The 27390-nt window shown below is 32.2% G+C and overlaps 5 protein-coding genes across 5 annotated transcripts; 3 read left to right on the forward strand and 2 right to left on the reverse strand.

The window, feature by feature from the left end:
• Positions 1-1587: 1587 nt before the first annotated feature.
• On the reverse strand, positions 1588-4034 carry LOC123684705 (syntaxin-5). The gene is made up of 3 exons (XM_045624077.1): positions 3420-4034; positions 3040-3366; positions 1588-2126 (listed from the first exon to the last, which is right to left on the reverse strand). Exons 1-3 carry the CDS (start codon positions 3775-3777, stop codon positions 1735-1737), a joined length of 1077 nt encoding a protein of 358 aa, XP_045480033.1. The 5' UTR covers positions 3778-4034; the 3' UTR covers positions 1588-1734.
• Positions 4035-4236: 202 nt separating this feature from the next.
• Positions 4237-7385, forward strand: LOC123684704 (protein sly1 homolog). Its single transcript, XM_045624076.1, has 11 exons — positions 4237-4397; positions 4460-4619; positions 4674-4887; positions 4944-5031; positions 5083-5172; positions 5250-5537; positions 5602-5898; positions 5957-6224; positions 6770-6908; positions 6964-7164; positions 7218-7385. Exons 1-11 carry the CDS (start codon positions 4370-4372, stop codon positions 7341-7343), a joined length of 1899 nt encoding a protein of 632 aa, XP_045480032.1. The 5' UTR covers positions 4237-4369; the 3' UTR covers positions 7344-7385.
• Positions 7386-9212: 1827 nt separating this feature from the next.
• LOC123684707 (U3 small nucleolar ribonucleoprotein protein IMP4) lies at positions 9213-10877 on the reverse strand. Its single transcript, XM_045624079.1, has 2 exons — positions 10039-10877; positions 9213-9606 (listed from the first exon to the last, which is right to left on the reverse strand). The coding sequence occupies exons 1-2, from the start codon at positions 10789-10791 to the stop codon at positions 9430-9432; spliced, it is 930 nt and encodes a 309-aa protein (XP_045480035.1). The 5' UTR covers positions 10792-10877; the 3' UTR covers positions 9213-9429.
• Positions 10878-11194: 317 nt separating this feature from the next.
• LOC123684710 (probable trafficking protein particle complex subunit 2) lies at positions 11195-11867 on the forward strand. The gene is made up of 2 exons (XM_045624081.1): positions 11195-11392; positions 11442-11867. The coding sequence occupies exons 1-2, from the start codon at positions 11306-11308 to the stop codon at positions 11772-11774; spliced, it is 420 nt and encodes a 139-aa protein (XP_045480037.1). The 5' UTR covers positions 11195-11305; the 3' UTR covers positions 11775-11867.
• A 1750-nt stretch (positions 11868-13617) lies between these two features.
• Positions 13618-27382, forward strand: LOC123684706 (WD repeat-containing protein 19). Its single transcript, XM_045624078.1, has 18 exons — positions 13618-13769; positions 13864-14018; positions 14076-14297; positions 14357-14570; positions 16945-17231; positions 19637-19880; positions 21089-21334; positions 21392-21658; positions 21712-21859; positions 23234-23432; positions 23481-23578; positions 23643-23925; positions 24143-24658; positions 24742-24991; positions 25848-26304; positions 26367-26665; positions 26719-26795; positions 26877-27382. Exons 1-18 carry the CDS (start codon positions 13761-13763, stop codon positions 26980-26982), a joined length of 4077 nt encoding a protein of 1358 aa, XP_045480034.1. The 5' UTR covers positions 13618-13760; the 3' UTR covers positions 26983-27382.
• The last annotated feature ends 8 nt before the right edge of the window (positions 27383-27390 follow it).

Below are 27390 nucleotides of genomic sequence, written 5' to 3' on the forward strand. Positions count from 1 at the left end.
CCGAAAAAAGCTGATTTTTGACGTAAAGAGCTTTTGAGCGCTCATTCATTCATACGCTCATGGAGTCGACAGAACTACCCAATGGTATTTATGAGATATAATTTTTTATGATGTCATTGTTGACAGATACCATACCCCTGAAATTAGGCATAAACATTCGAGTGGTTATTAATTCTACGAAAATAAATTAAGTTTCAACCTAACCGGATCTTTTGTTGATTGTTAATTTTTTTCGATAATTTACTGGAATTTTCTATGGTTCTTGTGTCGCGATGAATCTGTATGTGTATGTGCATGATATTTTAATTTTTTTTTTTTTTCGATATTGTGCATTGTGTTCGAAGATTGCGACCAACACGCAATTTTACAGGAACTTGATTTTTTTTATATTTACACGCAAAGAAATTCTCAACTTAACTGGATATACTGAAATATTGAGTATTTTATTTGAATTATCTCTGGTTCTTATGACGATTATATCTAAGATTTCTAAAACACTAATAATGTGCTCACTTACTCTTGAAAAACCTTAAGATTAAATTGGCGACTTTTGAAGGGACCAGCCTTCTTGGATTTCAATGGTAATTGGTCCCTTTTCACTTGATTTCCGCATCGTTTTTTATGGCGCTCCAGTCTTCTTTCTGTTACAGTGACTTTATTGTCACTGTACTTTCTGTTACAGTGACTGTAAATACTAGTCACTGTACTTTCTGTCAATGTTGTGTTTTGAGGTAAAATCACAGAACACAAAATAGCACTAGCGGTTTCACCCCCCTCACCTATTTATTTGGAATTCTGTGGTTTCACCCCCCTGGGTATAATCAACAATCATCGACTTTTGACAGAACAGATGAAAATTTCCTTAGAACATAGAATACTTTTCTATCATAGATTACTAGCAAAGACTAGTAATATGTGTTACTAGCACAGATTACTAAGTCTGTGTTACTAGTCTACGTCTTTGATTCTAATAAAATTTCAAAATGATGCCGTTGATTGATCATTTCCATAGACAAACTAATTGATTCTTAATTAATTAATAATTTCATTATAAAGCGCCAAGAAGAGGGAGAAGGGACCCATACGGAGCTGACTGCGCTGAGTCGCCAGAATTATCTTAAACAATATCTGATCAGAGAACACACCACCTTCATTTTATCTTAGGTTCATCACATAGTTTTGAAATTATCAAAAAAAACTGCCATAAATATGGCCATCAACCTCAAGATCTTCATCTATTTGTGTACAGATATTATATTTGAGTTTGAAATAATGGTTAATGAATTGGGATAAATAGGGCTTTTTTAAACAACCGAACATCACATTGGTTCCTTAATATATAGCAGAATTTCAATATCAATTATTCCAAACTTTTAAATTATTTTTCAAAAAGTAATCTAATTATGGGTTTCTTCCTCAGGAGAAAAAAATTGGTTTTATTGTCTAGAAGTTGGAAAATACCTATTTTCAATACAAATACAAAAAAATATTTTCATTATTTTAAAATATATAAGATCAAATACTATCTATGAGGACTGTAATGAAGATGGAGATTATAATTATGGCAATATAAATTAAGAAAACTCGTCAGAAAAATTATTTTATTCTGTGAATAAAATCTGCCAATAAATCAATAGATAACTTATATAAATAATTTCATCTAACTCTTTCAAGGGATTATATGTATAAAATTATTTACATTTTAATAGTATATTTAAAACTGAACATCACCAATTATGCTAGAAATACAACAAAGAAAATGAAGAACATAATAAGTACTCCGAATATTTTAATCATCAACCACCTATTGGAGCTTACAGAATGGAAATACTTAACAATCTGTGCATGAGCTGCTTCAATATTCAATTCTGCATCTGCTACATTAGAGTCAATTCTTTCAACAGTTTCTTCCTGTTCTTTCACCATATGTGCTAGTTGTTGGAAAATTCCTCCTATCTCGACAATGGTAGACTCAATATATTGCATGGTTTCAGCTCTATTTTGCAAATAATTATCTGTTTCATCATACATCAAGGCGGCTTGCAATTGATTTTGTTGTTGTGGGATAAGACTTGCATTTTCTAAATTGATACTAACTTGATTTTCTTCTTGTAGCAATAAGCTACCTGTAAATAAAAATGTATGAAACAATCAGATAAAACACAATGACAAATATATTCAATAAACAAAACAATTCAAGTGATGTGAATATTGTTGGAAATTTGTATTTTTCTAATTATTTATATCTAATGTCAGATATTTTATATTGCCATTAAAAATGATTTTTCTGAAATTTGGCATGAATATTTAAGTGACTATTTTATATAAGCAAACTAAATTTCAATCTAGTCATACTGTTGATACAGAAATGGTTTTTTTCCTTGAACTTTTAATAGTTTTGGTGACGCGATCAAAATGAAATTTCATAAAAAGTTTGAAGTTATTATTTCACATCAACACAAAAAATTTCCACTTAGTTGTCAACACAATATTTGAACAATCTCTTCGGAACTCCTAGTTGGATTATGCCTATTAACGAACTTAACCCCGGTATTTGAGATCCGAACCTACTCTTCAGAGTCATCATGATTATAGAATAGTATTTTACCAAGGGTTCATCATCCGTGATTCAAACTCTATGATTCAGGAGTATGCTTGGCTCAAACTTCGAAAAATTTAATACATTTCGATAAAAATATATCCTTAGGGTAACGAAGGAGTACTCAAAAATATGTGTATCACCAGTTTATATGTTTCCATAAAATATTCAACTACTTGAACATCCTAGTATTAGATTTATTATTCACAAAATTAAGAGAAAAAATTCGTTGAAAGGCTGTCCAGCTCTCCTTGAAAACTTTAACATATAAAATTCATAACCATAACAATATCATAAATTTTGTATTACGGTAGCTCTTATGACCCCACTTAGTTGAAAATTATAAATATTACTAAGTTTATTTAACAGGGCCATCTCAAACTTAGTAAAAAAAAAAGAAAGGTAAAATCTAATAAAACAACAAATAAAAATCAATTTACCTTGTGTTGGCCCACTAGATGGAGGTGGTAGACCACCTTGAGAAAATTGTTCCCTTCTAGTTTTTTGGTGTTTTAAATTTTCAGTTCTAACTTCCAGTATTTGTTTGAAATGTGTTGACATGCTAGCCAATTTAGATTGCAATGCTAATACAACATTGCTCGAATGTGATTGTAAATGTTTTCCATGAGAATGATGTTTCTGTCTTTTAGACACTTCTTGTAGCTGAGCTATTTGTTGATTCAAACTATTCAAATCCCCTTTGATCATATATGTCAGTTCCTGTATTTCTAAAGATTTGTCATCGAACAAAGACTTCCGTTTTGCCACTATAATTGAAATATTAATACAATAATTATTTATAAAAATTCAACAAACTCACATAGTGTTAACTTCTCCAATTTTGCATATGTGCTTGTTATATTTCTTCCTACATTCTTAGCCACCAACATAAACTCGGAATGACTCTGTATAGCTCTTGATTTTTTTGGATCTTGAGCTGACACTGCTCTGATAATATTCCGTCCTTGTAATGTTTGAACAGTATTCACAAATTCACCAGTTCTATCTCTTGCCGCCATAACTGGTTCTGGTTCAATGGAATCTTCTATAAGAAAATCGTCTGTAACATTATTAGGGTATCCCCCTGAAGAAAAAGTATTTTGTTGGTACCAAGACGATTGACCTCCTAGAACGAAGGGCTCATTCTCTGAACCGATACGTCTCCTTCTAGGTAGCATTGCATTATAAATCCTTTATTCCTTCACTTAGAGCTTTTATTTGGAAACATATGTCTTCAGTATAAGTTTTATTTTTTGTATAGCTGAAATAAATGATTTTTGGATTGATTATAATATAAATTAGAAAAAATAGTCAATCACAGGTGGAGTCTATCATTAAGAATAGATTTTTTCATGAATATTTTATTTTAGTGACACAAAATTACTGATACTGACGTATATGTCAGTGTCGTCAATTTATGGTTAAGTGGAAAATGACGAATCATGTCGCAAACAGAAACAAGACACACCAACATTGCCTAACAAAAATTGCTCAACTACAAACTTGGTTTTTCAATATTTCATTGTCATGAACGGATTATTTTCGAAACTGATTTTACACTTCTTTTTTTCTGTTTTTAACCCATAGAAAAAGAGGAGAATTCCTCGTTTATATCAATTTCAATGATTTTATTTTTAGGACATTTCAAGTTTCACAGTTGTTTCAATGGCAAATGTCATTCTGATTTCTGATGATTCAAAACATACACGTAGCCTGAAAAAATAGGACAGAGAAATTGAAATTAATATTAATTCTGTTCAAAACAATAAAATGGGTTCGATTCGTCAAAAACAAATAAGTATGCTTGATTTGCTGGGGATGATTATTATTCATATTATAATTTGTTTTTTATCTCCATAGCTGCTATTAAACAAATGTTGAATTTCAATCAACCCCAAATGAAATTAACTCCTTCTGAACCAGTCTGGAAGATTTTGATTTATGATAAAACTGGTCAAGACATAATTTCCCCTTTAATATCAGTTAAAGAATTGAGAGAATTTGGAGTAACACTCTTTGTGTAAGTAGAACTCCTACTCAAAGAACCCCATAGTCTTTCAAGAACTGTTTACAGACAATTACACTCTGATCGAGATCCTATTCCAGAAGTTCCAGCTATATATTTTTGTACTCCCACTGATGAAAATTTAACAAGAATTGGCCAAGACTTTCAGAAAGGTGTTTATGACATCTATCATCTAAACTTTATTTCCCCTATTTCACGACAAAAATTGGAAGATTTAGCTTCAGCAGCTATAGCTTCAAATAGTGTAGCTAATATACAAAAGGTTGTAAATTTAAATATTTATCCATCTAAAATCTTAAAACAAAATTTTATTTTTAGGTATATGATCAATATTTAAATTTCATATCTTTGGAGGATGACATGTGTATATTAAGGCATCAAAAAAGTGACCATCTAACTTATTATGGTGAGTTTTAGGGTTCAATTTAGGAATAATCTAGAATTGACAAATTTGCAGCTATCAACAAGGGTGATATAGTAGATACAGAGATGAATAATATAATAGATAGTATTGTAGACAGTCTCTTTTCAGTATTTGTTACTTTAGGTGAGTATTATATGAGTAAGAGAAAAAAATCTGTGTTATTATTTTAGGATTAGAAATAGGGAATGATTTTGTTTTAGGTAGTGTTCCAATTATAAGGAGTCCAAAGGGTAATGCAGCTGAACAAGTTTCACAAAAATTGAACCAAAAATTAAGAGAAAATTTATTTGGTGTTAGGAATGACCTTTTCCATACAGATACTCAAGCCGGAAATTTCAATTTTCAGAGACCACTTTTGATTATTTTAGATAGAAATATTGATATGGCTACACCTCTCCATCATACTTGGACTTACCAAGCTCTTGCACATGATCTTCTTTCTATGACTCTGAATAGAGTTATTTTAGAAGAAAGTATACCATCAGGAGGTAAACTCATTCAAACAAAAAGATTTAATGGATTGAAATTTTAGTTAAATTTGTTACTCTATAGGTGTAAGAGCTAAAAATAAATCATGTGAATTGGATTCTAATGATAAGTTTTGGGTAACACATAAAGGATCACCTTTTCCTACAGTAGCGGAAGCCATCCAAGAAGAATTGGAGCAGTATAAGTCTTCAGAAAATGAAGTGAAGAAACTCAAGTCTTCTATGGGTATAGACAATGAAAGTGATATAGCTTTATCGCTTGTTACAGATAATACAGCAAAAATCACATCTGCTGTTAACTCTTTACCACAACTTCTTGAAAGGAAGAGGTTAATAGATATGCACACTTCTATAGCAACAGGTAATAAACACTGCACTACTGGTAAATTTGATATGAACTGTTAGACCAAACTTTTCAGCAATTTTAAACTCTATAAAACATAGGAAATTAGATACCTTCTTTGAATTAGAAGAAAAAATCATGTCAAAAACTCAAGGTGTGGATAAGCAGGTAATGGATTTGATTAGTGACCCAGAGGCTGGAACTCCTGATGACAAATTGAGATTATTTATTATTTACTATATTTGTGCCACTCACTTGCCTGAAACAGAAATGAATAGATTCGAGAATGCATTAGTGGAGACTGGTTGTGATTTATCTGCTCTGAAATATATAAAAATGATGAAGTGAGTTCAGATAAACATTATAACTTTTCAAAGATCTCTAGAGTTTCATACAGGATCTCTAGAGTTATTCGAAATTATATCCCTGTTATGTTCCTATTGTTAGGAACTGCATGGGGATTTTTTATTTGTAATTTTGACAAAAGATAGAAAAGATCAAATTTACAGGGTATTTCAGGCGATTTTTTTTATTCTTTGTCAACATTTCCAATTTCTAAACCTTCTCCAGGACTTGAAACTAACTAACACTTGACATCTGTTCTCTATTCAAAAAATGTTGGGGGTTGATGCTACTGTCATGGGGATGGTTCTTTTCAAAAAATCTCATGATGGAAATACGTCCCCCTCAAAACAGAAGTTGACCTGATTTTTTTTTAAACTTGGTAATTCTCGTTTTCGATTTCTGGGGGGGGTCAAATTTTCGTTGGGACACCCTGTATATATAAGTTCCTTAAATGAATTCTGATATGCAGTGATGAGGAATTATTGTGTAAAATTGGCAGAATGTATATCAAACAACAGTTGTACAAATCTATAATACATTTCAGAAGTTTCACTAAATTGACAGCAGGTCCTAATCAGTATGAAGGTGCGGGAACAAAAACAGTCAATATGTTTTCGAAACTAGTTTCCCAAGGTTCTAATTTTGTTATGGAGGGTGTAAAAAACTTAGTTGTGAAGAGACATGTATGTATTTGATTGAATTTATTGCAATTTATTATATTTAATAAATTATTTACAGAATTTACCTGTAACAAGAATCGTCGACAATTTGATGGAATTCAAAAATAGTCAAGAATTGGATGAGTATCTCTATTTAGATCCAAAACAGATGAAATCTGCTAAAGTACCAAAAAATCGTTCACCATTTCAGGATGCTTTTGTCTTCATAATAGGTGGTGGCAACTATATTGAGTATCAGAATCTTGTTGATTATGCTAAAGTAAGTTCCCATATTGTATATTTTTCATTTTTTAATGCAAACTCTTATTTTAGCAAAAAACAACCGCTGGAAATGTTAAAAAAATAACATATGGTGCTTCAACATTAAATAATGCCAACCAGTTTTTAAAACAACTTAGTTTATTAGGTCAAGAGCTTATGACTAATAAGTTTCAATAATTTCTTATTTTTATATATGCCTATTAAAGATATTTAAACATGTTCACTGTAAGAATGCTTGCTTTTTATGAATCCTACCTATGTAATGATGGAATTATTTTAATTCTTTTTTACAAACAATTTCACAAATTTTGTGGTAAGAACTGAATCTTTAATGAGTTACAAAAATCAGTTACATTTTTTCTTTTTAAAATGACGTTCAACGTCCCTTGGTTTCAACTCAAGGAACTCAAGTTCCCTGATTCTGAATCATTCCTAACGTATGGAGTCATTTGGAAATGGCTTGACGGGTAATTCCTAATGCTGAAGATAGCTTTTCTTGCATTTAGCACAGATCCTGTTCGAGCAATACCTCCAATTCAGCGTTTTCGAATATTTGAAATCACCATCTTTGAAGCGACGGAACCAATTATGGTACGTTGTTCAGCGTTATTGCTAGGGTAAACCTTTTCGTACTAGATTGGGCGCTTTCAGCACAAAGATAGTAGGTAGCTCAGGTAGCTGATAGGTATTAGTTTGGTAACGTTAGTATTCTCTGCTGGACGGGCTGCTCCTTTTCTTTCTCTGATGTTTCAAGGAAAGCAAGATATACAGCCCTATTTTGTAACTTCAAATCTAACAGAGATGGTGAAGATTGAATAAAAATACACCGGAATCGTTTTGAATTGGTATTCAGTAGCTCAAGTAGAATTACTATGGTATAGATATCAATTACGAATTACATTTGGCGATAGAAGAAGAATATGGGATACAGAATAACATTCCGATTTCTCATATTATGATCCAATTCGTTGGTTTCTATTCGAGTTACAGAATAGGTCTCATTTTGTAGGACCTTCTTGAAGGTTATGTTAGAATGAGAGCTTCAGGTGGCGTGTATGAAAGTAGGCGAAAAAAGCAATGATCAAATCGGTTGTGTTCAGATAAGCGTGAGAAGGATGTAAAATGGCGTGGCGTGTGAGATGCAGTCTGATATTCCCAATTGGAGTACGACCCCTCTTCTTGAGATAAGGAGCTTGGCCTGGTGGTTCCAAATAAGAATTGACTCACAATAAGGAACCCGACGGACACACCCTCACTCGAGAAAACGAATCTGAACAATAGTTCCGGACTAGGATTACACATTGAGAATGTTATTACGAATCGGAATGCATGAAAAAATATAGGGTGTTCCATTGAAAAAAATCATTTTATGAAACTGTCAACTTTTTGTTTGTTTTCGGCATCGAGAAGACCACTAAAAATGCTACTAGTTTGCCCATTTAACCGACATCGTAGCATCAATAATAACGGAGTTAGCAATGGTGCCGACTTAATTTGAAACACCCTGTATAAAAGAGCACTTTAACCCAGCTTCTCTGCATTTTTAACACTTTCAAGAAATTAGTTTTAACAATGTTTCAAAAGCCTGGGGCTAGAGTATTGTGACTGGAATGAACTAATTTCTTTTCCATCTCTCAACACATTTTCATCATTCCCATAACACTGCTGAACTTGGCGATAGGTCCAAAATAAATCTTGTTGTTCTGCTGATGGCAACAATGCAATATTGATTGTATTTTTATATGCTGATTTTTTGAAGCATACATATGTTTATTCGATTAAAGATATGCTTTACTTTTCACATTACCGTTACTGTATAGTTCAACAAGAAAGCCTTCCCTAGCTTTAGCCATTGATCTCTTGATCAGTGATTGGATTAAGTACTCTTTCATGCATATGCCCATTGCGTCCTTGGAGAATACAGACACATATATACAGTACTGTGGTCTCCAAGGGCGCAATTGACGTATGCATGTTTAGCTTTCAAAACTTCCTGACTCCAATATTATTTGGTTTCAAACTAATTTTGGGTAGTAGAAAAATCACTGTCAATGATTGTATCTATTTTGAATGAAAATATATTTTATTTACATGTTATAATTTAATTTACAAAATATTAACAGGAAACGCATTGTATTCACCAATCTGTAGAGATTAATTAATACTATCTTGGGAGATCTTGGAAAAACACATTGTATTCACCAATCTGTAAAGATTGGTTGATACTAGGTGTTTTAAATTAATTCTAACAATTTAATATAAATTATGTTGTATCTTGTTTCCACCCGTCTTCTTCACTGAGAAATCTCCTTTTATTGGCGGTGTTCATGTAAGGTCTTAGTGCCCACTCCACTTCTGCTGCGTCTGATTGATCCAAAGTGCCACGTCTAATTTCGTAGAGGCGTAGTTGGAATCTAGGACCAACTTCGGTGAGATCAACCTGCAATAAATCAATTATAGAATTCTCAGAAACAGATTGAATAAAGATAATTAATTGTTACGAAAAATGAAATATTTTAGTTTTAATAAAATCGAAATATTCATTATCTAGTGTGATAACTTCAAGGCGAGTTTAATGTTAAAAATTTGATTCTAACTTGGCGTCACAACCTTCAGTGTGCTCGTTCTTCATGAGTCAATTTTACTTTTCGAGAAAGCAGCACTGTATACACAGGTCAAGAAAATTTCATTGGCGAAATGTTGAAAGTCATTGAGGTTATGATAATGAATAATCCAGTGTTGAACTAGAACAAAATATTATTTTTCTCTTACAAAGAAGATTCTTTAATTTGGTTGATTAGAATTAATTTCAATTTTAAAAACAGCAATGGAATAAATAGAGTTCAAGTATAACTTATCTATAATATCTCACCTCTTTTTTCACTTTTTTGTATGTGTGATGTCGGAAGACAATGTAGTCATCATGATTTGAAAAACTTATCACTCTTTTAGAATCTTCCTTCGGTACAGGAAATAGATATTTCAAAATATTCTTGACTCGTTGAGCTAGCTCAGTTTGGAAATTGTGGAAAATCAGATGAGGGTACTGTTCAGACATGGTGCCTATATCAGGAACTTCATGTCTCATTACAACATCGGAAAGAGTGAAGTAAGCAGTTGGTCCATAAGGTAAATGACAAATAATGAGAGTGTCTGGTACTCCTCTATGTTCATGTACAATAATAAAATCAGTTACATCATTCGCTCTGCAAGCATCCAGTAATTGTTTCATTTCATAGTTTCCCCTATTCATCCTTTGAGTATTGGGAAATATCAATCTGAGTTCTTTTGCGAACTGTTTCAATTTAGCACTTGGATCTCTTGAAGTTGTGAGCATTATTTTAGGGTTTTCTATACCAGCATATCTATATTCATCATCTTGGGAATTAGAAAGTGCACCTCCACTTTCACCACCTATCTGCAAGAGTCTTTCAGGTCCTGCATCATCGTACTCGGTTTTTCTTGAATAATACAATGCCTTACTTTGCAGGTCACCATGAATGGTAGAATTATTCGCAATACTATTCTTCACTAGGTCTTTTTTCTTTTGTATAGCACGTTGTTTTTCTTCCACTGACTTTCTATATAAATATTCTCGCCTCAAACGAGCACTTCTTTTAAACATTTTGTATGTTAAATTACTTTTTTAACAAAAAATCTCGTTGTCGAACACTTTTCATTTAGAGGTTACAAGAGAAATGAGAATAGAGCATAGAATTTCACCATAGCCATAGAGGATTCAACTATTGATTTCTATGAATGTAGGTTTCAAATCATAGAACTGTAAATACCTCCATTCTTTGTTTATTCGTTTGAAATGACCTTTGCAAATTGAAATTTTTTTATTTCTGTAAAAACCGGCTTATAGCAACTTACTACTTACAATTCAATGATATAAATATATTATAACAACATTAATATATGAAATTTGGGATGATTTCTCGAAAAATATCATGCTTATGGGGGAATTTTCGGCATCATCTGGGGTATTTTCGATGAAGCAACATGGCAATCCTGAGTCTGTGATTTTGTGTCCTAATTTTAATGACATTTCCTAAATTTTTATGAACTTATCTTTATGACTCTTATCTGGATCTAATATTCATCAATAAACAAATAATTTTCCTATTTCAAAAAAAATGAGCAGCAGTTACTATTTTGTTATAGTTGGTCACAAAGATACTCCTTTATTCGAAATGGAATTTACAAGTAGCAAAGATTCAAAGGTAATGATCCATCTCATGATAAATATATGTTTTTATTCAAGTTTTGCAGAAAGAAGATCACAGGCATCTGAATCAATTCATTGCACATTCAGCACTCGACTTAATTGATGAACATAAGTGGAAAACTCATAATATGAACTTGAAGTCTGTAGACAAATTCAATCAATGGTTTGTTTCTGCATTTGTAACTGCTAGCCTCATACGTTTTGTGATTGTTCATGACATACGAAATGACGATGGTATTAAAAACTTCTTCTCAGAAATTTACGAGACATATATCAAGTATTCAATGAATCCTTTTTATGAAGAAGATACTCCCATCAAATCTCTTGCTTTTGAAAAAAAGGCTCAGCTGTACGGGAAGAAATTTCTTATAAGCTAAATGATATTCAATTTCTGCATATTCATATTGTCTTTGAACAGTATATGTATGTAATTTGTACAATATATTTCTTAATTTCTTTATGTATTATAACTATAAGAGGTGTTTTATTTATATGCAATATTATCAATTTTCATGCCCAGATTCTTCATCATTGCCAAAGTAATTAGAGTCTACTTTGTTCGAGTTGACTCCAAACAAATGTTTTGTGATGATGTCCTGCTTTTTAGAATAGAATAAAACTTTATTATAACAGTTAAGACACAAAAGAAAAGGTAATTGATACATTCATAAGAAAATATCAAAAATAAAATCATCCCATAGAACTCTGCTAAACTATAAGGTGAATACTGAGCCAGAAAAGAGTTTCAGTCTTTAATACTTCTTCATACCAGTATTGAGTCTAGAAAAAGGAACCGAAACTCTTGCTGTGTGTATCATAATTATCACAATTCTCTCTCTTCATATTTTGGATACGTCCAGTATCAATCTTATTATATGTTCGGCAACAACAGTTAGAATATTGGTCTTCATAAATAATGGTTTGCAATGAGTAATTGGACTCATTCCCTCTAATGCTCTAATTGCTTCTTTTTGAGCCGGCAAAATCTCATTCATATGAAAAGAAGTGCCCCACACCTCTATACAGTCTATACCATATGTCATCTTAGAATGAAACAGTGCATAGTAGATATGTATTGCTGTTTCTTAACCAACTATTTGCTTTAAGCGTCTTATGGCGAATATAATTGAATGTAATTTGGATTTTACTCCAATACAAGTGGTTTCTCCATGTAAGATGATTATCTATCGTAATAACCATCATCATAGGTGGGGTAAAGTGGGAAGAGAATACGACAGTTTTCATTCAGGCGCAAGTTATTAGAACCAAACCAAGAAACTGCACCCTCCTTGATGATATCCTGTTTTTGCTGTAGTTCGCCATTATCGGAATGCTTGACTGCTGAGACTGAGGTAGTGTCTAAGACTTGTAGTCTGTGATAGTGTCATCTGCAGTCTAGATTTGATGGTATATCATTAATATGAATGACAGTGGGACAAGTATGGAGCCCTGAGGCACTCCTTATTTCACCAGAGACGCTCCACACATGTTCACCACGATTTGTAATATAGAATTCAAACAAGGAGCGGGGGGCCCCTCTCACACCATAATGCATCTTGTCCAAATCATTTTATCCATATAAAAAACTGACAATCATAATTTACTACAACAGCTCTGTGCTTTCCAATAAGCGCATGAATGAAAGAACGCTCAAAAACTCCTGGCACCATACTGACTACATATCAGTACATACCTTTCTCAATTTTTTTTTCCTCTTATTGTCTTCAAGTGTAGAACTGTACAGGCGATTTTCTCATTAGATTTTGGCGAGGCGTTCTTACGCAAATTTTGAAAGGGCGCCCTCTTTCTGAGGAGATCACTGATGGAATCATCAGCAGTGGCGTAACCAGAGTTGATTCATGGGAAGGGTTTATCCCTATTTCTAAGTAATTAGATATCACTCACATTTGTTTACATACTTCAAATCTGGATAAATATGGTACAAGCTAAGCGCTACTTGTAATATCTACAATTTATAATTTCTCTACAGCACTCTTGAATTTAAATGAATGCTCGTTATACATGTAATATTAATATTGGGCATATTCGTTGTAAACCAGAAAGTGCCAGTCACATGTTTTCTTCAACTTGAACGGATGAAAAAAATCCAATTTTTTGATTTTTTTTATATAGTATATGGTTCTATGAACTAGCGGATTTTTTTCGGATGGTGCGGATTTTTTGACTTAAAATTCCGATTTTTCAGTGAAGTAGCATTGGTAACACTGGCCCAAATAACTTAACCAGAGAAACAGATAACTTGACAGCTTATGACATTTGTGTTTGTTTACATTTCAACTTTGAATTGTTTATTAAGTTGCAATGTTTGTATTGAAGATAAAAATTGATTTTTTTTAAGAAGTATGGAAAAGGTAATAAAATTGTTGTAATTTGATTTTCTTTTTCTGAAAAAAAAAATAATTATGACTCCTTAATGATTTTGAGTTTATCCATTATTAATTTCAGCTGCTCTTTCGCTTGGAGCAACCTCATGGAACCGGTGATATTTATGTAGCATGGCAAAAAGGATCTGGAAATTATTTAGCCACAACTGGTATGGATTACATGGTAAATCTGTTCGATCGTTATGGCCAAATCAAAGATAGAATACGTTTACCCGGGTATGTTGTGCTATACAAATCATCTATTTCCTAATAAATTATAACTTATTCTTCTAGTTTATGTTCAGGATTTGAATGGGATACAGATGGAGATTTGCTTGCTATCATTTCACAAACTCCTCAAGTTATCATATGGGATGCTAATACTCAGAAAAAACACACTATAGATGTAGGATTTAGAGATACTTTAACATGTTTACTTTGGGCAAAAGATTTACCTATTTTAGCAATAGGTACTGCTAAAGGAAATGTTTCTATTTACGATCATAATTCTTCAAAGTATGTACCTATTACATTCTCATTAATGTAATATTCAAAAAAGGAATTTATTTTTCTAGAAGAATACCTGTAATTGGAAAACACACAAAAAAGATAACTTGTGGAGCATGGAATAGTGACAATTTACTTGCACTTGGTTCAGAAGATAAAACAATATCCATAAGTAATATTGAGGGGGATACATTAAGGGTTATTACTTTAAGGGCTGAGCCATCTGCTATAGTCTTCTCTGAAATGAAAGTTGATGACCGAACTGGAACAGGTGAAAATACCGTAAGTTTTTTATATTAGTGAAAACATTAAAAAAACCATCAATGGAAAATGTAATTCACCATATATTCTAGGAAACTCTAGTATAGGTATAAAATATAATATTATTTGACATATCAGTTTTCTTGCTGTTTAGGAGTGAAAAACAGTTCTGTGCCTTCAGATCGATCTATCGGAGAAGTGTTATCTGTTTGTATCCAGTGTACTATGACTATAAGGATTATATTATAAAGAATGAAAATTCCTTGTATAATGAATCAAAATCTATCTAACCTAGATAAATATAAATCGAAAATAAAACTTAGTATTATGAACGACATTACCTTATGAAAAAAGAAAAACTTTTAAGGAACAATCACAGAAATTTGTACGAAAATGCAAAGAAATCACACTTTTTATGGGACATCCTTTCAAATATAAAAATACTTTACTTATATAAACAAAAAGCTACTTTGTGTTATTTCAAATACATGTAGACTTGGTTAATCGATTGTCTAGAGGTATGATTCGATTACCTGGCCTTTCGTCTTTTTCTCCGTGACTTTGTTGGATTTGTAATAATTAAACTCTTTTGAATTATTTACATCTATTTACAAAGCCACAATTATACAGTACAAACTCAGTATTGAGAAGATCCTAATTACGTCTTAATTAACAAGTTTCTCACGGTACTGAATTTCGTCTTTAACTCGTTTGTTGATTACTCGAAACGTCTTCGTTTATCACGTCTTCGTCGTACTTCAAGTTTTCGGTCGTCTCGTCTTTGATTTGTTCGCGACTCGTCTTAATCTAGTCCGCGAACCGTCTTTACGTCGTACGTCTTAAGTTGACCGACCGAACTTGACTCGTCTTCGGCTTAAGTTGAACTGTACCGTCTGTACCCGTCTTCGGTTTAATCTTAACTGTGTCTCTCCCGATTGGAACTACCCCGTCTCGAACATCGACCTCCCTTCTTTTCGTTTTGGCCACACTCTTAGGGGAAAGTACCATCTCCTAGTCCAATAAGAGCTTTTGCCGTACCGCCCCCAAAGATCTTCGCGGATTCCTGGAAATCGAATATTCTAGAAGGACTAGAACCTGAGAAAAAGATGTAACACATCTGGTACAACCGTCTTGTTCTAGAACTTTCCCAACCCCAGTAAATCTCTTAAGTTTTACAACCGACATGACACATTCTTCGACACCCCGAAGAATTACACATCCTTTGTGCATTATGTACAATAACCATTCGTTCCCTGTAAATCGATTGAAACTGTCATGCCCTCGACACTAAAAGAAACTAATAGGTCTCCAAGCATCCGGTTGACCATCTCAATTCGTTACAGGGAATAATAACTGGATCCTACATACATAGTATCACAAACAGAATTAAGAAATTGTGTTATACAATATAAAACATCATACTGAACTAAAGGTACATCTTCGGTTTCATAAGTATTTTTGGCCTTTCAATGCCGAAAGAAATTCCCTTAACATCGACAATTACCTCTTACTAATAGTAGTAGTAGTAGTAGTTACAGTACTTTATTGTTCATAAACAAACAAATGGCCATCGACCTAAGGTCCTTCAGCCTACTTACTAATATAAAATCTAATGGAAGGTTATTTTGAAAGTCGAATGAAGCTACCGCTTAAGGTATAGAACCGGGATCCATTTTGATGCCTAGATATTCCAAAGGTTCTTTGAGCCATCCTGATATTATGGTTCTTATTGTGGCTCTTACTTCTCCCCCAGTTGTAATGAAAAGAGAAGAAAGTTATTTCTTAGCTTTCCTTCTGTGTTCAGGGACCTTTGTTGGATTTGACGAAGTTGCCAACTGCCTTGATGATTGATTGTTCATATAAGGACTTACACTGCACCGAACAAAACGGCACATATTTAATCTAATTCAGATCTTTTTTTTGTCAATTCTGAAAAAAGTACCTCCTCAAGAAATTTTCAGAATTGAAAAATTGTGTGAATGCCGTGAAATTAATTTCATTTATTAACATATAGACGTTAAACGATATTCACTAAATCAGATCATTCCATGATTGATTATCATAGTTAAAATGTTTTTCGTGCAAAAATAATAGATTTTTTTTTTACTACACCTCATTTGAAATTTATTAAATGATATTTTTCGGTTGCTATCTGTTTGGTGACGGCCACGTGCATGATAATATGAATCTACCTATGGGGAGGTGGAGGAACTAACTAATGGGGAGATGGAAAAACTGCATCCCCCCAAAGTTTCCGGCGTATTAGGTTAAGTATTATCACTTGCTCATGAAAGGTATTAGAGTATTCTCCGATAGGTCAAGCAAAAGGCACATAACTTGAATAAAATAAATGCATGCTGATCAAAAGTAAATTAAGACATTTAACTTTTTATAGATAAGCATTCTGGTTGGAAGAAAAACCCTATACCTGTTCAATCTTTTGGATCCAGAAAATCCAATAGAGTTAGCTTTCCAACAGCATTATGGCAATATTATTGCATATCGGTGGTATGGGGATGGTTATATCCTCATTGGTTTCAGTGCTGGATATTTCATTGCCATATCTACTCACATAAAAGAGGTCGGACAAGAATTATTTCAAATTAAAAATCATAAAAATGCATTGACCGATATAGCTGTTTGTGAAACAGTAGGAAAAGCAGCTTCCTGCGGGGACAACAGGTAAGTTATAATAATAATAATAAATCCATTTATTGTTAAGTCTCACATTCATATAGGACAACAAAAGGCCTCAAGTTTTCCATACAATTGTTAAACAATTTAACTTGGTCGATAGACACCTTTGTATAGATATTGTATAACTCAATACGTCCCAGGCCAAACCAGTAAAAACATCAATCACTTTCAGTCAACATAATCACTTCCAAGAGTGATATGTATCGAGTGTCCCAAATTCGTTGTCTAGTGAGAGGACAAGGCACTTTTTCGGGCTCGATTTTTTGAGAGAATTAATTTCGTGAGAACCACAACCTCATAAATCTACAGAAGTTGGCGGATATAACAGTGGCATGGATGAGACGTTGGAGAATACAACCTAACCCAAGGAAATCAAAACTCGTCATTTTTAACCATAAAATCAATGCCAACTCTCCTAATATAAAACTCGGAATTAACACAATAACTCCAACAGATTCATGCAAATACCTAGGCATAAAGATTGATAACAAGTTGAACTTCAAAGCACACTTAAAACTTCAAAAGAAAAAAGCCATAACACGAGCTGGGCATTTTAGATCTCTTACATATAAAAACAAAGGAATCAGTATTAAAACAGCTAGTACCATATATAAAATGATATGCAGACCTTTATTGGACTATGGTCATATAATCTTCTCAAATTCGACAAAAACAGCTCTGAATGCAATTGAGGTAGCGGAAAGAACTTGCTTACGTAATATTACAAAAATGAGACATCCCAACAACCCCCTGCACAATCCATCCAATCAGCTTTTATATCAGACAACGGGAATAGAACCAATACTGGAAAGAATGCAAAAACTAAGTAAAAAATTCATCAATAACCAAAATAATATCAACATGATGGAGCCATTGATACAACATTACAGTAGAACAACTACACCAAAGGCAAAGTTACCAGCTTTGCCACTTTTCGAACACTTGGAATCACTAGGATGATGTTTATTTTTATTTTTTTTTTAATACTTATTAATAATATGTAATATAAAATGTATGCAACTGGCTGGAAGACTGTGGTCGATAGCCATTTGATTTATCAATAAATTTAATTTCTCTCTCTCTCTCTCAACCTCATAAATGCAACTGTTTTCAATGTTTTGTTTCATTATAAAGTGAGTGTATTTTGTTTTGGATATTGATTACTCATGAAATAAACATTATTACATTATAAGAGAAAATTGGGAAATGGCGTGAAATGAAAAGTTCTCGTAACTTCTTTATTATTGATGCTATTAACATGAAACAAAAAAATCCTAGAGGAATTTTTTTTAGTAGAATCCATGGGTGTGATAGTTCATTTTTTATTGCCATTAGCTTTAAAGTTATAATACAAACTTGAGTTTTTTTAAATGTTAACCATAACAATTTCTGTAACAAATAAAATTGCTTAATTTTTCCCTTTTTCAAAAATATATAACATGATATATAAATTTCTTATCGAACTATAAAAATCATCACAAGTTTCAGTTTCACACGGCGAATTAACCTAGTGCCTATCTGTAATAATCTCTGCACTTCAGATAATTAAAGTATTCGGTGGCCACCAAGTTCTCCATATTTTACATCGTGAGATTTTTTCCTTTGGTCACATTTAAGGAACATGTTTCAATTTGAAAATGTTGAAAAAATCGAACAGTGTTAAATCCGGAAACCTTGGTTGCAACCGAATATATTATTTATCTGAAGTTCACAGATTATTATCATATATTAGCACATGGTTGACTTGCAGTGTGAAACTGAAAGTTTTGACGATTTTTATAGTTTGATAAAAATGTATATATCATGTATATTTTTGAAAAGGGAAAAATTAAGTGATTTTATTCGTTATAGAAATTGTTATGGTTTACATTTAAAAAACACAAGTTTGTATTATAACTTCAAAACCAATGGCAATAAAAATTAAAATTTTTCTAAGAATCTATTCTTCTTCTCAAGGTGTCGTCTTGTTTTTATATGTTTTTAGTAATATTGTGATGAATTGAATGATCAGAAATTTTTTGTTCAGAATTTGAAAATTTTGATAAATACCACAAATTGAAAACTTGGTTACTATTGATGGAAATTACTTTTAATATTTTAATTAACAATTTTTGCGCTACAAGGTAGTTATTAGAAAATGTTAAATATCTGAAGAAGCTACAGTGTAGCGAAACAATTGTTATATTAAATTATGAAAAGTGAAAATAGAATAACTGTCATTTGATTTGGATATTATTAAAATGATCTTTAGTGGATTGAAGCAACCATTGAACAGTAGATTGGAAATTGTTGAGTAATTGATATCTTTTAAGAAAATACATTTTCAAATACGAATTAAATGTTCCAGATATACTCAGACCAAAACTATTAATTCCATGTACCTATTTCAGTGTGAAAATCCATGATATAACAAACTTACATGAAACATCAAGTGTGTTGAATTTAAGTAATGAGTCTGGTTTGGAAAGAATATCATGGAGCAGTGATGGCCAGTTATTAGCAGTGTGTACTAAAGCAGGTTCTCTAAATGTATATGTCTCCCACATGCGTTTGTTGACATCTGTATGCTTACCCAGAATAGCAATATTATCGAGTTTGACTGAAGTTAGCCTTTACAACTATGACCCTACTAAGGTAATTAAGAAAATTAGATTGTCACATGTTTTTATTTATAAATGACTACAAAGAAAGAAATATTCAAAGGATTTGGACCTTACTCGATGAAAATTCATTATCAAATAAAATAAAACAAAATATTTTAATGTTGAACAACAATGTGTTGGTGAAACGATTGTTGTTAATATTGAAATCTTTATGGAAATTATTTTATTTCATAAAGAAATAAGTTATATTATTTCTCTTATAGTATTCCTGTGAATTTTTGTGATTAACATTGAAAAAATTTGAAAGGATTGAAACTTCGTTCTCAATCTGTATCTAATATCCATATTATATTTTTGCGCGCTTGTTCCAGGAGAACAACAAACTATCATTTCAAACAAATGTCTGTAATTTTATAATTTTGACCCGGGAATGGTCTCAATCTCAAACAATTGGATTCGACTCATTGATGAAAAATTTGTGGTAAAATTTGATTCTTCATGTCCATACGGCTGTAGTGTACACAAAAACACTTGAACCGAATATGCTAGAGACTTGAAATTTTTAGGGTAAGTTTAGAGTCCGAATATTTTGCTTGACTTCGTTAATGGGCAAAATTCTTTATATGTTTCTGGAGTCATACCTAAATGAAATTTTATTTTCTCAATAATTGACAAAAATTTTCATCCGATTGATCTGAAATTTGGAAATCGATTGCAAAAATCTTAATAAACTGAAAAAAAAAATTTGTTGAAAATTTCGATTTTTCACAATATATCCTTCAGATTTCACTGAAACTTTATGTGTATATAATCTGATAACCCTCCGAACTATGGAATATCCTTCGGAGAACCTGATTTTTTTCGAATTTTTTACGGTTATTTGCAGGGAGGGTCAAAGAAATGCCAAGATGCAAGAAAATACAAGAAGAACTGAATTTTTGTGGAGTGTCGAGTTCATAGCAAGAAGAGGAAGCATTTATTTGAAAAAAATGTAAATTTCAATAAAAACATCGATTTAATTCAAAATAGACAAATTTGAATGCAGAATTTAGGTTTTCATGGCTTGTCACAGACCAGGAATTTTTGAATTCAGATTTGCGTTCAGAAGACTGAATCAAATAACTATAGCATTCTTGCGAAATTTCCTGAATTCTAATTTGAACAAGCGCGCAAAAGCTCCTGACTTCATGTTAGTGCTTTTTTCATTTTATTATTGTAATTTTAAAAGAATTTTTAAAGGTCAAACTCATACCAATCCCTATTGCATTGGACATTGAACCTAGCTTTATTGGGGTAGGGACATACCATTTAGCAGTAGGAATGAACAATAGAGTATGGTTTTATGATTTAACGAAACCTCAACCCGGGATTGAAGATTCTCCATTTTTATTGAAAGATAGACAATATCTGGGTGGTATTACTGCAATTAAAATGAATTCTGATTATGCTGCTGTCTTTTATGAAGGAAAAATTCAGCTACATATGGTGAGAGAATTTATAACAATACGAAGTTATGGTTTTCAAATTTTGTTTCTATTATAGATTGAACAACCTGATCCCAGTCAAGAAGAAAGGGAATCTATTATTTTTCCTAGTAAATCAGAGGATAACATTACTTGTTTTGCTATTACTGCAGACTTTTTTATTTATGGGACTGATTCAGGAGATGTTGTGTATTTCTGTCTAGAAGAATGGAGTATTTCTCACGAATACAAGCATTCAATTAGTCTTACAGATATTTTTGTTGATGTATCTGGAACAAGAGCTTTGCTGTTTGATGTGAAATCGCAAGGATATCTCTATAATGCAGTTAGTACTTCATATAAAAAAAAAATCGGGTTATTGAATTCATTTATTTCAAGGTATTCAATAACGTCACCTTTGTACCTGATATACCAAAAAAAATTACTGGTGTTACCTGGGATAGTAATTTATCAGATAGAGATATGTTTATTGTTTTCAATGAAAACGAAATATTTACCTATGTTTATGTCAAAAATTCAGTTGATGGTGAGTATTCTTGAAATATTTCGAGCGAGTATCCGAGAACATCATATCTTGATGTTTTCAATGTTATGAATTTAATCAAATTTTGTATCAATTTTTTTCCCTTTGGGAAGAACAACTGTATTTCAATTTTTTCTATCCTAGGCCTATGTCAGAAGCTTGGAACTTGTACAAGTTGATTAGAAAAATAAATATTATCATTATTATGGGTATTCAAAATTCCAGAAGGATTGAGCTTGGTCATCTCCAATCTTCGTCGCCCCTTGGTCCTTGTAATCCCACCAGTTCTTGGGTCTGTCTGTCGCGTCCCAGAAATGTCTTCATCTACTCGCTAAGTCCTAGTTTTTTGTTATTTTTCTGAGTTGTGTAGATAGTTCTGATTGAAACTTCTCCATTGGCACTTTATCTGAAACTTGAGATCCCTATATTTTGCCGTATGCTGTTTGGAATTGTTACGTCGATGAGTGAGAACCTTAAGATCCTAGTATAGTTTAACATTTGTTTTCTTAGGATGGTATCCGTTCTTTACTTGTACACTATAGTTCGACGCTGCAATGTCGGAATTGCATAAAATTTGTTCTGTTCCCTGATGTATTTTATTGGTCTTTGTAGGTTCCTATTTGTCCATATGCAAGTTCATGATTTTGTCATCAAAGTTCTCATTTTATATACTATACCCAAAAAGTACATTAGGATTGAACATGCATAATTGTTGATGATTATGTTTCAGCTATTTCTTTTCAGGAGTTTTCTGATTCTCCTAATGAACTCTAATGTTACATCTTCCTGTATCTCTTATTGTTGATTCGTCGGTTTTCTTTTATTCCTAGATATGTATTTGAAAAGGTTGTCTTATTCCATTGCTTTTATCTATCTTCTGTCTGTTTGCAAGGGCGATTGGTTCATCTCGAATTCTTTGTCGTATAACTAGAGTTCCTATTGGTTTTAATATCAATATCTTTTTCAGAAGCGTTCAATTGTATTGAGATAAAATTTAGCACCAAGCAGAACCAAAGGACTCGAAGAATCTCCTTGAAAAATTCCTCTTTTAATTTGAATATGCTTAGTAGCTATGTTCTGAAAGTTTTATATTCAAGTTTATTTCTTAGTGTCACTTGGTATTTGGTCATACATTCTTTGTTCAGAAATTTGAAGTCTGGGTTATTTTTAATGGAATTCTGCAAATAGCCTTTGTTGATAATCGATTTTATCCCTTTTTTGTCAATTACTTTGTAAAATTGCATGATAGTTTCATTAATAGAATTTGTCTATTTTGTATTATTTATTTATTTTTATTATTATATTTATGTTTTTTTTTAAATCTCTTCAGCCTCATAAAAAACAAGGTATTTAAAATATCATGATTGTAATTTTCAGATACTTCAGTAAGAATGGTAGGTCAAACAGCTCTCATGAGCAAGCAATTTCCACTTCTGATGACATCAGGAGAGATTTTAGCAGCTACAACAGGTGGCCAGTTGACCCAGTTGCAACTGAGCACACATGATATCCCAAACAATGAAAAGAATGTGAAGAATTTAGAAACATATTTTCAAAAACAATTGGCTCTGAATAGGTAACAGCTCTTTCTGCCTTTTTCTCTTATTATCAATTTAATTTTTAGGTTCTCTGAAGCTTATAGCAGTTGTGAGTTGATGAAATCTAAAGAATCATGGAAAAAACTTGGTGAAGAATGTTTGAAACATTTAGAAATTGAATTAGGTTAGTTGTTATTTCTTAATCTTACATTGAATACCAGGATTAATGAATGAATTTTCTTTTGTAGCCATAAGAGTTTACAAAAAACTAGAGAACATTTCAATGGTGCGTTCTTTAAAGAGCCTTTCTGAAATAGAAGATATTAAACTTCTATGTGGGTATATATCACTTATGCTTGGAGAATTTGATAGGGCACAATCATGGTTTTTACTTTCATCCAATCCTCATTCTGCCTTGGAAATGAGAAGAGATTTACTGCAATGGGAACAAGCTCTGGATTTAGCCAAAAAAATGGCACCTGAACAAATTTCATTAATATCTAGAGAATATGCACAACAGTTGGAATTCATGTATGTTTTATGTTTTTGATCATGCAAACGCCATTGAATATTACATTATATGGCACAATTCCCTGAAAGTGTGAATATTTTGACTACTAGGAATATTGGAAGTGTTTTAACTTCAATCTCAAAAATAAAAAAAAATTAAATTATAGTTTGTAAATTGCTTAATTTGCACTTCTACTCTATGTACGGCCTAATAAGGAGTTTATTTTGTATTTTCCAGAGGAAATTATGCTGAAGCACTTCTACACTATGAAAAAGGCCTTCAAGAAAATTTGAGTGAAGAACACACCTATCTCTGTAAAGCAGGCATTGCTCGTTGTTCTTTACACTGTAACAATCTGAGACATGGACTCAGTATTGCCTTTGAATTAGATGCTAAAACCTTACAAAAGGAATGTGCAGATATTATGGATAGGAAGAAGCAGTTATCTGAGGCTGCACTTCTTTATGAGAAATGCGAGAACTATGAAAAAGCAGCGACAAACTATATTAAATTAAAAAATTGGTCCAAAGTTGGAGAACTTCTACCTAAAATCAGCTCTGGAAAGATACATCTTGAATATGCCAAAGCAAAAGAAAAGGAGGGGCATTATGAAGAGGCTGCCATTGCTTATCATAGTGCTAAGGATATAGATTCTGTTATAAGATTAAAATTGGAGTATTTGAACAGTCCTGAAGATGCAGTTGAATTAGTGCAAGAAACAAAGAGTGTAGAAGGGGCAAAACTTGTAGCTAAGTGAGTACAACTCAAAACAAATTAAAATATATCATCTATCATATTCATCTAACTTTTCATGGGATACTTTCAATTTCCTTTAGATTTTTTCAGGGGCTCAACGACTATAATTCTGCTATAAGATTCCTAGTAATTTCAAAATGTAATGATGAAGCATTTGAGTTAGCAAGAAAGCATGGTAAAATGGAATTATATGGAGAAATTCTATTGAATACCTTTTCACCTGATGAGTTGAAACCTCAAGACTTCGCAAGCATAGCTTTGTATTTTGAGAATGAAAAAAATCTTCTACTTTCTGGCACATACTGGTATTATGCGAAAGAATATAACAAGGTAACTTATTTTGAATGAAATTATAGTTTCATGATCAATTTTGAAATAGTTATTTATGCAACAAGTGCAATAAACAATTTTTGCACGAGTTGCATACATTTTTTCTATGTTCATGCAAAAAGCAAAAAATGATTTATTGAGGTGCGGCACTAGGTGTAGGAAAATGAAAAGCGCAACTTGAATACTTTATTATTAATATCGATTTGCATTGAAACAGGAACTAATACGTTACGAACAATTTAACTCAAACATTATTTTTACCCTCAATGTTGAAAGTGAATGAACAATTGGTGCAATTTTCAATATGAATATTTCGTAGTGAAGTACTTTTTAAATCCACTTCTTTATTTGTTACTGCGGTAAACGTACTAGTACTTGGTAACTGTACATCGTTATTTCCTTCAGGCTGAAATATTTGTTTGTCATGATGACAGCACGTTGAAGTAGAATGACAGATGAGTGCAATAAAAACTTTATTGCACTAGTGCAATAAAGAACTTCTTTTTCCACTAAATATAGTTCAATAAAGTTTTGCTTTTTGCATGAATGTAGAAAAAGAAATTGAAATATTTTCTTGCATGTAAAGACGCGTCCACACTATGCTGTGTATATCAATTGGCAAAGCCAGTGTTGGCATTCATCTTTTTCATTAAAGATTAGTTACCAAATATTCACTGAAACCGCTTGCGGCCATTGGTTAGCATGTCTCCACTCCTTGTCCTCTTCTACTTTAGTTGAAGGAGACACTTGAGTGATCAATGATCGCGTCTATATCATATCGACTTGGCCAACTGACCTTGCAATTGGTAAACAGCAGCATTGTGTGGACGAGCCTTAACTCATCAACTTTTGGCAGGCTCTCAAGTATCTTATTTCGGCTGCAAAATCTAACTCTAAGGAAAATGCTGCAATTAGCACTGCTATTGATGTTGTAGCATCATCCAAAAATGAACAATTATCTAATAAACTCATAGATTATCTCCTGGGTGAAACAGATGGTTTACCTAAAGATCCAAAATATTTATTCAGACTATATATGGCTAAGAAACAATATAAGGAGGCAGCCAAATCTGCTATTATAATTGCAAATGAAGAACAAATTAATGGAAACTACAGAAATGCTCATGATGTTCTTTTTGGAATGTGTCAAGAATTGAAGAATAATAACATAAAAATACCACAAGATATGTTCTTCAATCTATTGCTATTACATAGTTATATATTGGTGAGGCTACATGTTAAGAAGGGTGACCACCTGAAAGGTGCTAGGATGTTGATAAGGGTTGCTAATCACATTTCCAAATTCCCCTCACGTATGTAGAGTTGAATTTTATTAGCATTTTCCAAAAGTACAAAATTAACTTTTTTTTTATAGATATTGTTCCTATCTTAACTTCAACTGTTATCGAGTGCCATAGAGCTGGATTGAGGCATGCAGCATTCAAATATGCTACTATGTTGATGAATCCAGAATACAGAAAAAGTATAGATTCTAAATATGCAAAAAAAATTGAAGGTGTGGTGAGAAAAGCTCCAAAAAATGGTAAAAACGGTGAGCCTTTAGGAGATCCTTTAGAGGCACTTACTCCCTGCCCATACTGTGGTTCAATGCTACCTGAAACAGATATATTTTGCAGTAACTGTAAATTGAATATACCTTTCTGTATTGTGACAGTAAGTTTACAAATATCCACCAAAATAAATAACTATTATCATTTTTTTTCAAGGGTCGACATATTGTAAAAAATGACCTTACCGCTTGTCCAGAGTGTGATTTTCCAGCAATAAGAGTGGAGTTTCTTGAGTATGTTTTTGTTTTGATTGAAAAAATCAATATTCGAAATGAATAGCTCTCACTTAATAATATATATCATCTATTTTCCAGTATTCTTCAAAAAGAAGAAAGTTCTTGTCCTATGTGCTCGGAAAAAGTGGATCCTAAGAGAATTGTGAAAATTGAAGACCCCAGTGTATATTTAAATCTTGAATAAATTGGATCTCGTATTTAATTCTTAAATTTTTCCGAATAGCAAATAATTATTCCGTCCACATAATGTGATAAAATCACAGTAGATACTGTAGTAGAGATTACAATTTTTTAGTATTTGGTACCTTTTTTTTTGTTAGAAATAAAGAATATCATTAAGATTTTTTAAATTTGCATTACTTATAATGAAATACCATACTTCATTCAATTGAAAAACCTCATATTGTTCAGAATAACATATTCATTGCACTTCCTGAATAGCATGGTTCCTTGAAAATTAAGATGCAATTGTAAGGTTTCCAACATCAATGATTATATTTTAAGGAGTATGTGATTTGTATTCATTATTTTTACAATGATTATTTCGATTTGTTTCTTCAATAATAAAATTTTATTGATTGAAATACAAGTT

This window comes from Harmonia axyridis, chromosome 7, assembly GCF_914767665.1.
Source record: "Harmonia axyridis chromosome 7, icHarAxyr1.1, whole genome shotgun sequence".
NCBI lineage: Eukaryota > Metazoa > Arthropoda > Insecta > Coleoptera > Coccinellidae > Harmonia > Harmonia axyridis.

Coding starts and splice junctions, on each gene's coding strand:
- LOC123684707 (XM_045624079.1), bottom strand. CDS start 10,791: ATGTTTAAAAGAAGTGCTCGTTTGAGGCGAGAATATTTATATAGAAAG. Junction 9,607..10,038: donor ACAAAAAAGTGAAAAAAGAG/GTGAGATATTAT, acceptor GATTTATTGCAG/GTTGATCTCACCGAAGTTGG.
- LOC123684704 (XM_045624076.1), top strand. CDS start 4,370: ATGGGTTCGATTCGTCAAAAACAAATAA. Junction 4,398..4,459: donor GATTCGTCAAAAACAAATAA/GTATGCTTGATT, acceptor TTATCTCCATAG/CTGCTATTAAACAAATGTTG. Junction 4,888..4,943: donor GTGTAGCTAATATACAAAAG/GTTGTAAATTTA, acceptor TTTTATTTTTAG/GTATATGATCAATATTTAAA.
- LOC123684705 (XM_045624077.1), bottom strand. CDS start 3,777: ATGCTACCTAGAAGGAGACGTATCGGTTCAGAGAATGAGCCCTTCGTT. Junction 3,367..3,419: donor ATTGGAGAAGTTAACACTAT/GTGAGTTTGTTG, acceptor TTTCAATTATAG/TGGCAAAACGGAAGTCTTTG. Junction 2,127..3,039: donor ATCTAGTGGGCCAACACAAG/GTAAATTGATTT, acceptor TTTTATTTACAG/GTAGCTTATTGCTACAAGAA.
- LOC123684706 (XM_045624078.1), top strand. Junction 23,433..23,480: donor AAACAATTGGCTCTGAATAG/GTAACAGCTCTT, acceptor TTTAATTTTTAG/GTTCTCTGAAGCTTATAGCA. Junction 26,796..26,876: donor ATAAGAGTGGAGTTTCTTGA/GTATGTTTTTGT, acceptor TCTATTTTCCAG/TATTCTTCAAAAAGAAGAAA.
- LOC123684710 (XM_045624081.1), top strand. CDS start 11,306: ATGAGCAGCAGTTACTATTTTGTTATAGTTGGTCACAAAGATACTCCT. Junction 11,393..11,441: donor CAAGTAGCAAAGATTCAAAG/GTAATGATCCAT, acceptor CAAGTTTTGCAG/AAAGAAGATCACAGGCATCT.